The sequence below is a fragment of the Sinocyclocheilus rhinocerous genome, unplaced genomic scaffold (assembly GCF_001515625.1).
Source record: "Sinocyclocheilus rhinocerous isolate Xijiao unplaced genomic scaffold, SAMN03320098_v1.1 scaffold1276, whole genome shotgun sequence".
NCBI lineage: Eukaryota > Metazoa > Chordata > Actinopteri > Cypriniformes > Cyprinidae > Sinocyclocheilus > Sinocyclocheilus rhinocerous.
This window is the reverse complement of record NW_015630032.1, coordinates 92953-103034: the sequence shown is the minus strand read 5'-3', so window position 1 is coordinate 103034 and position 10082 is coordinate 92953. Positions and strand designations below refer to the sequence as shown.

Here is a 10082-nt window from a genome sequence, read left to right as displayed (position 1 = left end):
TATATATATATATATATATATATATAGTATAGTATAGTATAGTATAGTATTTCAGTCTGGCGAGTAAACAAAAAAATGTACTAGCCAATGGCGATTCAATTGCCAAGGTGTCCGTAGAGGGTTGCATAAGAGGGACATTATTGAGAAATTATATTTATTAAAGTCATGCTCCACAGTGATCATTCCTGTCCATTTTTAATAGATTAAACAATACATCTTTTGAAACTATACTTGTTTTAAAACAAAAAAACCTTACTTAGCATGACAAGCATCTTGAGATTCTAATGAGGCTGGCAAGGGCACAGCCCCAGAGCGCCCTCTGTGGAAGGCATTTTTTGCACCCATTGGGAACATATAAATGATCTCTTCCGTAATGTTGAATTGCAGCAGGTTGAGTGGCAGCTCCCACGTGTTGAATTGGGTGTAATGGCAACTTCCTGTTGCCGCTAGACTTGACACCACAAGCCACACAGAACTTATGACAGCTCTGTATGTGTCATTCTGCTTTAAAGGGGTGGTTGATTGCGGTTTCACTTTTTTAACATTAGTTAGTGTGTAATGTTGCTGTTTGAGCATAAACAATATCTGCAAAGTTACGAAGCTGAAAGTTCAATGCAAACGGAGATATCATCTTTTAAAATTCTGGCAGTTTAATGCCTACAAAAACGGCTGGTAGGGACTACAACAAGTTACTTCCCGGGTTCGTGACATCACAAACCCAGATAAACCCCGCCCTCGGGAAAAGGCAACAAAGGGGGCGAGGCCATGCTGCGCTGCTTTAGAGAAGAGGAAGCGAAAACTAGAGGTGCACGTAAAAATCTATTCATATATGAATCGCGATTCTGTCTAATAACGAATCTAATAGATTCACAAGTTTCAAAATCAATGTTCTAAAGCAGCGGTTCTCAATCCTGTTCCTCGCGTCCCCCTGCTCTGCACATGCTCTGCATCTCTCTCTCTCTCATTCAGCTCAGCAATGAACTGTTCCAATTATACAGTTATTTTCACATAGCTATGAGAAGCATTAAACATGGACGCGTGTGCAGTTGCTGTACTGTATTAAAGCTTTAATTAGGATAAAACCGTATATATTAAAAGCTAACATAAGCTCTTCAATAATATCCTCTGCTTCTCAATCAGGCTCAAACTGATAAGTAAGGGATTATCAACGGCTAGCTGTGCATTAAACAATTTGAATGCACGACGTGGAGGCGAAGAACCACCCGACGCGCAGCGAAGTGCATTCAAATCGTTTAATGCACAGCTAGCCGTTGATTATCACGCTCATGCCATGGTCATTTGCCAGCAGTCACATATTAAAGATGTTAATAATATTTGCGCTGCAATATTTGACCGGAACGATAAAAATGACGGTTATTTTCGTCAGTTACAACTTGTTAGATGTAGCATTCTACTCGCTTTAAATAAGACAGAGCAGACACATATATTAAGTAGTGCAGTAAGATTACATTTATTTGAATGAATTATGGTCAAGGTTAGGTATTCCAAGCCATTCTCGTCTTGTCGGAGAACGAAAGACTCTTTAGATAGGTCACGGTTTCCTTCTCTCTCCCTCCGTGCGAAACAGCTGTATGTCAAACCAAACTTTGCGTACAAGCCCGATGGGTGTGAATGGGGAGAGCGCAGGTGAATTTAAAATTTTCTCCAGGTCGGACATTTATGATGTTGTGTTTTGTGATGTAACGGTTAATACCCGCTCTGATACACTTCAGGCTTGCAACACTGTATTCGCGGCCGGTAGTAGTCTGAACAGAGGCATACAATTCTCGCAATGTCTCATTAAGTTCAGAAGCCGAGTAAGTCTCAACAGCATAATTTTTTTTCTTCTGATACAAAAAGTCTTTGAATGTGGTAATTGCCCATTTAGTAGTCTTTTTTTGTATTAACCTAACTTTTCCACGACATTCTAATTTATTGAGATGCACCTGTACCTTCCACCTGAAAGACAATTTAGATTTGGAAAATATTACAGGTTATCTACAAACAGTTTGAATTCATAGGGTGAAAAATTGAATATCTATTAAATATATTAGCTACCTCTTCACAAATATGTTTTAGCATATTGCCGAGGTAGCTGATTCCCATTGGCTCCCTGGTGAACCACACTTCAGTGTCCTCGAGTTTGCACAAAGGGATGCGCCTGGGATGCAGATAAAAGGCTCCGGCGTTGACAGGACACTTTGATAGATATTTTTTTAAGCTTTCCACGGGACAAAGTGGTTCACCGGGGCACTCGAACATAAATCCTCGTAAATTCTCTCTGTCAGATGCAGTAGGATCTTTGTGATTTTTTGTTTCTGGGTTATGTGCCAAGGTTAGGTATTCCAAGCCATTCTCGTCTTGTCGGAGAACGAAAGACTCTTTAGATAGGTCACGGTTTCCTTCTCTCTCCCTCCGTGCGAAACAGCTGTATGTCAAACCAAACTTTGCGTACAAGCCCGATGGGTGTGAATGGGGAGAGCGCAGGTGAATTTAAAATTTTCTCCAGGTCGGACATTTATGATGTTGTGTTTTGTGATGTAACGGTTAATACCCGCTCTGATACACTTCAGGCTTGCAACACTGTATTCGCGGCCGGTAGTAGTCTGAACAGAGGCATACAATTCTCGCAATGTCTCATTAAGTTCAGAAGCCGAGTAAGTCTCAACAGCATAATTTTTTTTCTTCTGATACAAAAAGTCTTTGAATGTGGTAATTGCCCATTTAGTAGTCTTTTTTTGTATTAACCTCATCCTTGTCGTCTTCAATCTGCTTCAGCTCTGCTGGTGTTATTTCCTTGTACCGTTTTTCTTTACATTTCTCGTTTGATGTTATATTCTCCAGTTCGTCCAGTTCATCTTGTGCCTCTGCCCATTTATCAAAATTGCCATAATGACCGTATAAGCTAAATGACACGCGAAAATCATACATTTAGCCTAGCTAAGAAAATCGGAAATGTTTACTGTAACTGTCTCACTCTGTATTACTATTCAACTGTAACTGTATGTTACTATGGTTACCAATGTTTATAGGAAGCACATTAATATAGAGCGTGATTAAACTGACCTGGAACTACCTGTGCAGTTAAACGAATTTAATCAACACCTGCCAGCCAATCAGAATCGAGTATTCAGACAGACCATGGCATAATGATTATGTGAGACAACAACAAACAAACATACCATTACAACCCGTGCTTGCACAGGTTCTGCACGATCCTCTTCAGTAATATCCTCTGCTTCTCAATCGGGCTCAAACTGATTAGCGATATCAATGACGCCGTTGTTTACAATACAACCGGAGCACATGCCGCCGAGGTGAGGGGCGGGACGATTAGACGAGCACTAGAGGCGGTTTAGCCAATCACAACACACTGGGCTAGCTAACCAATCAGAGCCCATCGCCTATTTCTGAGGGAGGGGCTTCATAAAAGCAGGAAATGATCAGCGCGTTTCTCAGAGAAGGGACAGAGCGGTGTGGAATAAAGGTAAATTATGTGAAAAATAATGCGTTTTTTTCAAAACAAAGCATTAACACATGTTAGACTGCACCCCATAAACACAATCAAGCCTATAAAAAAACCAGTGAACCACCCCTTTAATAAAATACATTAATGTTTAATGTGACCAGTGCATGTCGATAGCAGGTGACATCTAGTTTTTGTTTTTGTTCATTGATGAATCGATATGGAAGCGATTGTTTGGTTATGTTTATGTTTTTATTAGTGGGTGGCAGAAAAATGTACTTTTGTAAACCTGAAGTCATAAATAAAGTGATAGATATTTTACAGTATATGCTTTTTCCAATATGGCTTTTATATTTTATTTATTTTTTAGGTAATTGTTTCAGAAACTAACTAAATAATTGGTAATAATTAATTATTATTTTTACTGTTTTTGTTGCCTGGCCATCCTGGAGACTTTCATTTTTTAAACTGCTAATTGGTTACAGTTGTATTTTTCCATATAGCCCCCAACTCATTCAGTAAAGAGTACATGTTTTGTGTGATGCAACAGACAACTCAATACTGATAAGTAAGCCGTTGGTTCAGAGAGTTTGCTCTGCTTATCTCATGTCTTATCTTACTGCTTTTTGTAAATAAAAACATCTTTTTGTGAAGGTCGAGGGGCTGAGGGATAGTACACTTGTCTCTAAACCTACTTTTGCCCATGCTTTATCTTTTCCCTGTGTCCAGTGTGGTGTTTTATTTGATATTTATTTATTTACATTTTTGTTAATTTGTTATTCTATTTGCTGTACGCATTCTTCCTTGTTTGCTATTCTCATTAAGAGAACCATAGCAGTAATTTTCCACTGAAATATTAGTGCATGTTCACTTGCCATAAATATGAGTGAAAGTTCACTCGTCCAGGCTGAGGTATTAATTTCAAATGGTTGGTCTGGAGAAGCGTTCACTTTAATTCAGGAGGAGTGATGTACTGTGTTGCCTGGTGTCAGGATGAGTGGTTCACAACAACATTAGAGTGATTTAAGAGGTTCCAGTTGGTAAATTGCTACTTGAGTCTTAGTCTTACCTGGTATAGCGTAGAAGCACAAGAAACTTAAATTTGAGACATTTCTCCATTTCCTAAGTACTAATGTAGAATCTAAAATTAAGGTAACACATGTTACATGTACTTACTATTATAATAGCAATTAATTATGCATACATGCAAGTAACCCTAAACCAAACCCTAATCCTTCCTAACCCTACCCATATAGTAAGTACATGTAGTTAATTAATATTACTCAGTAGTTAAATGTATAATTACACTGTAACAAGGACACCTTAAAATCAAGTGTAACCAAAATTAAGGATGTTCATGTGCTACATTGTTGTAGTAAAACAGCAGGATTGTATGTGGGAAGTTGTCATACCAATCCAGAATATAGACAGTTTGTTACCTGATGTAGGCTATAGGTTAATTTGGTAAATCATTGTCGTTTTCTAGAAGCTTATGTTCTGTACCTATCTGTACTGTAGCCCTTTGTTTTAGCTATTTGCTGAAAATACTAAATCTTTTCATCCTGGTTTACAGTATAAGCATCCTCTACATCACTTCACAGAATAATCATAATATCAGACTTTTACAGTCTCATAAACTCCAGCCACACTTCCAGCCAGAACATGGACAGTGTTATCAGCAGTTATGAAATGATTGTTTTAGAGAGAGAACAATAGTTGCTAATAGTTGCTTTTCCCCCCTCTTCCTCCCTCCTTCTCCCTGTCACATGTTCCTTTCACAGCATAGAAAAGTTCCTGGATTAACGCAGAATTAGCACAAAGCAGGGACGCCACCTCAGCCCAACATTGCAACTAGCGGAGAGAGGAAACGATTGAGGGAGAAGCAGTGTGCAGCAGAAACTAAGACGCATACCCCAGCAGCTCAAGACGAGTTCCAGAGAGCACAGAGACAGGCCAGGACGGGCATCCTTCCGGAAAGGGGACCCACGCCGAAGAGAGCTTCAAAAGCATGGAGGAAAAACAATTTTCTGGCATACTGGTGAGTCACTCTTGCATTTTGTAACTTTTATTAGAAATATTTCCTTTCTTCCCTCCCATGTCCAGGTTTTCACAGCTATATTTTTTTATTTTAGATATTTTAAAAAGTTTTTAAACATTTAAAAAGTTATTATATGTATTTCTTAGTAACATGTCCTGGCATTTTTTTATTGTCCGAATAAAAGTTACTTCTCAAACAAATCAAAGCATTTTGGATCAGGCCACAGTTCTTAAAAACTAACTTATTTTATGATTAAATGAACAAAGCGTAGAGAAAATAATTAATTGTTTCAAAGAACATATTATCAGACCTTAAACCGAATTACAGGGTTTTTCCTACTTACAGCTTTTATAATAAAGACTCTCTGGAGTAGTAGAAATTCCCTGGCAGCTTACAGATATCTTTAACTAATGATTAGGTGAATATAAAAAATTGGATGAATTTAACAGAGGATGTGGTATAATTTAGGGAAGAAGAAAGCACTTTCATGATGCTTTGTCATTTTATGAATCCTCCCTCACGGCTATTTTGTGTTGTAAGAAATGTCTTGTAATCCACTGCTTCATTAATGGATTTAAATAAATGAAGACATTTTTCCAAATGATTGTGAAAGTAATTTAATCCTGGAATTTAAAACTGTATATGTCTTCTGGGTGAGGCTTTTAAAAATTGTTTCCAAACCCTGATGGCTTTATTAACCATTGCTGTGCTGAGGGTACACACATCTGGCAGTGTGAACTGATGGGACAGTTGCGTAGTAAAACAGTGTTGCAATACCATAATGCAAGAGTGACAGTCAGGGATGTATGACGTCTTCTAAATTGATGTGTCAACAAAACTAGCATAATTCTTCAAGTTTTTCAAAATAACTTTTTAATTAAAATAGCTTTAATTTCAGTAAAATAATCCCAAAAAAGATTGATTTTTGATGTGATTATTAGCTAAATTTGCTTCAGATTTTTTATTTTAAGATACATTATTGGTATTTTTAGTGTTTCTAATTGCTAATTTCCCGAAGTGTGATATGTTTGTCTGAAGTGTCAGTGGTTTGTGTGGAGCTGCTGTGTGGCTGGACTTTTGTTCGGGGTGAGTGATGTTGTAGACTCTTGTTTGACTTTGACTAGGTTATGTGTTTCTGGTTCTGGGCTGTAACTGTACAGAAATCATATTTCACTGCTTAAACTGTTTCTCCATTTAAACCAGTCTTATTTTTTAATTTTTATAAGCTGTGTCACCTGATTACATAAAATGAGAATTATGGCAGAATGTTCTGGTACAATTTTAGTTTGAATTATAATAATAGAAATAAGGATTACAATATTCCACAACTGGACTATTTACAACCTTATCCCTTCTAAATTCTGTCCCAAAGACTTTCAGGAACATGGATGTCGACTGGATATGGAAGTACATATGAGGAATATGTTGTGAACAGGTTGTAAAGCTAAAAAAAAAGGGACCCACTTTATATTAAGTGGCCTTAACAACTATGTACTTACATTTAAATTAATAATTTGGTACAATGCACTTATTGTGTACATACATGTTTTTACATTGTACTTATATTTAAAAAATACCTGCATGTAATTACATCTGTAATTAATTTCTGTAATTACATTTATAATTACACAGTTGACCCATCCCTTACACCTTAACCCACCCTTAAACCTACCCATACCAACAAACCTGTCCCTAACCTTACCCGTATCCCACCTTAATAGCAGCAAAAGTGTTTTGCAATACAATATGAACACAATAAGTACATTGTACTTAATTTTTGATGTAAGTACATAGTAGTTAAGGCCACTTAATATAAAGTAGGGCCAAAAAAAGTTGCTGGGGTCCAATAGTAAATAAACCTTAGTGGTCCATCCCCACCCTTGTCCTCCCCTCGTGTGATTGGTTACAGAAGTTGTAATGTTATGGGTCCTGTCTATCTCTGTGTTCTTATAACTGTATTGTCCTGTACTTTTAGCCTTGTACTGTGTCCTGTACATTTTGTACATCTAAACATGTTTATTTATTTATTTTTGTGAATGAGCATCTTGCAGATGGAATACATCTGATTTGATGTTTCTATCAAATTTATGGTAAAATTCAAAAATGGGTAAATAAAACCCATTATTTTTCATTGAACATTATTATTCTTTTTTTTTTTTTTTTTTTGGTGTCACTTTAAATCATAATCTTAATTTATTATTTTTCATAATTTTTTTCTTTCAAGGTTGTTTTTCAGATGTTTTTGCCCCCCATAGAGAATTGCATTAACATTCTGGCTTTTATACTTTTTCGGGCACCTTACCCTGTTTTTTTGTGGTGAGATGTGCTTTTGGCAGTCAGTGGTATTCATTAAAACTCACTGTGTTGTGTGCAATGTTGGGGAGTGCAGAGGTTTGGTTGGCTCTCGTGAAGGGAAAGAAGATATTGACCGGCACATTTGTTTACTCATCACCCTAAATGACTTTTACTGATTGCACATCATTGAACACAAATATTCTTATATGATATCTGACCAAGTGGACGTGTTTAGTACTGTAATAGATGGTTTTTGTGTGCTGTCAAAAGGCATTGCTTGAATGGCGGTAAGTCCTCTTTGTCTCCGACAGAAGCTGTTCAGCTTTAAGAATATCCTGACGTGCTGACAATGAGATATTGACAGCGTAAAACCCATTGTTACCCTCTGACAGTGACAGTAGAGCATGTTAGCACTGCGGTAACCCAAAACATAATTAGAGACGAGTAGAATGACATGAGAGAAATTAATGCTGGAGCTGTCAGACATTCAGAAGCAGTTGCTGAGGAACTGTTGATGGAGCTGTGATGACCCTTTGCCGTACTCGCTTCTTCTTCTGTCCCGCTGGCAGCTCTCCAGCCTTTCCCAAGGGTTGTTAATGTGTGCTGCTGTCTGTGAAGTGGAAATTAAAAGGAAACAAATTTTGGATCCCGTAGTCCCTCGGGATGCTGGGCTACTGCTGCACATTTTAACTCTGCTTTGTGGGCTCTCAAACATTTCAAAGCACAGGTCAATTAGGTAGCATTAATCAAAATGAGCAACATTACATGCATACATTTGCTTTCTGTAATTCACGAAGTCTACGGACCCTAGTGAGCTTTTTCACTTTCACATGACATTCTAAATCAGCTAAAATGGAACCTCTAACTTTATATATTTAAAATTGAAAAAAGTGATTGATTTGAAATGCTTCACTTAAGCAGCAGCTGGTTAATGATGACTAATGTGCACCACATAAGCAGTGCTTCTCATGTGAAGTGCATAAGACAGTTGATTCCTATAGAGTTCTGTGTTCTAATGCAAGTTGCTATTCTGCTAAGCTTGTGATGTATTACTTTTAATTAGCACAAAAATACATAGCAAACACATGTGTATTGGCCTAAATCTAAAAGTTTTAATTAGAACTATTTTATTTGTACATTTCAGTATTTAATATGAGTATTGTATTCGTAATGTTAATTATTATATTGAAGTTATTATAATAAGAAATGAAAGAATTATGTTCAGTCCATTAATATTTTTCTTAATATTTTTCTTAAACTTGAAGCAATGTATTTTGGGATTGCCCTTTATGTGTAGGATAACCATCTTTGGAATAGTACACTACCATGCTGCTCTTGCTGTTTCTGCAGTATATATTAGACATAAATATTAAGATTAGGCTGTTTCCACCCCTGCATTAGATTTTAGCCAGAACATGGTGGCAGCTATAAATAACAGAATTTAAAGGGATTATGCACTCAAAAATGAAAATTGTCATCATTTATTCATGTTGTTCCAAACCTGTGTGACTTTTTGTTTTGAAGAACATTTGGAACCCAACAACATTGGAGCCCATTGACCTCCATTGTATGCACAAAAAGTACTAGTGTAGACATTACTCAAAATTCTTCAGTTTTTCATAGAAGAGACAGAGTGATACAGTTTAGGAACAGCCTTTGAGTGAGTGAAATTGCACTTTTTTAGTGAACTATCCCTTTAACACACCTATAATGTCTACTTCAAACTTACTAGCATTTGGTATAGAGCCTATATTTTAGTCAGTCTCTTTATGAAATGTCACATCATTTTTAATGAAATCTATTTTAGTGAAAATGTTATTCTTTCATTTATAATCCAAAGTCTCATTTACAGGTGATGGGCATCAAGTTCAAGGCTGTGCCTAGGTCAGCAGCACTTATGTAAGGAACATATTGAGCTGTCACTCACTCACATTAACTACAGCGTACACATCTTTGTAGCTGTGCAACCGTAGTGCCTTCAGGGGCATGGGAACAGATGTGGTTGAGCAAAGTCAAACATGATTTCTGTCTGTGTTCGAGGCCCAGACTGTAGAGAAGGCAGCCACCGTGGCGTATGCACAATTGGAGGACAAGGGCAACCAAATGCCAAACACGTCCACTGCTGCGATTCCTTTAAGAAACACTCCCCTCCGCTAAAAGGGCCCATTGAGCCTCAGCCTTTAGATTTCATTTGAAGTAACCACTCAGGCTGAAAATTTCGTTTTTCTGTGTTTCTTCCTCTCGCCTTTATATGTGGAGGTACCCCTATTCTACCCAGGCTAA

General features: G+C 37.3%; 1 protein-coding gene across 1 annotated transcript in view; it reads left to right on the top strand.

Moving 5' to 3' along the window:
- Nucleotides 1-10082, top strand: part of LOC107739827 (sodium- and chloride-dependent glycine transporter 1-like) — a 60760-nt gene that overhangs the window by 6433 nt on the left and 44245 nt on the right. Inside the window, exon 2 of the mRNA XM_016552035.1 lies at nucleotides 5248-5504. Within this exon, the coding sequence (XP_016407521.1) occupies nucleotides 5475-5504 (30 nt within the window). The 5' untranslated portion in view covers nucleotides 5248-5474. The remainder of the gene's footprint in view (nucleotides 1-5247; nucleotides 5505-10082) is intronic.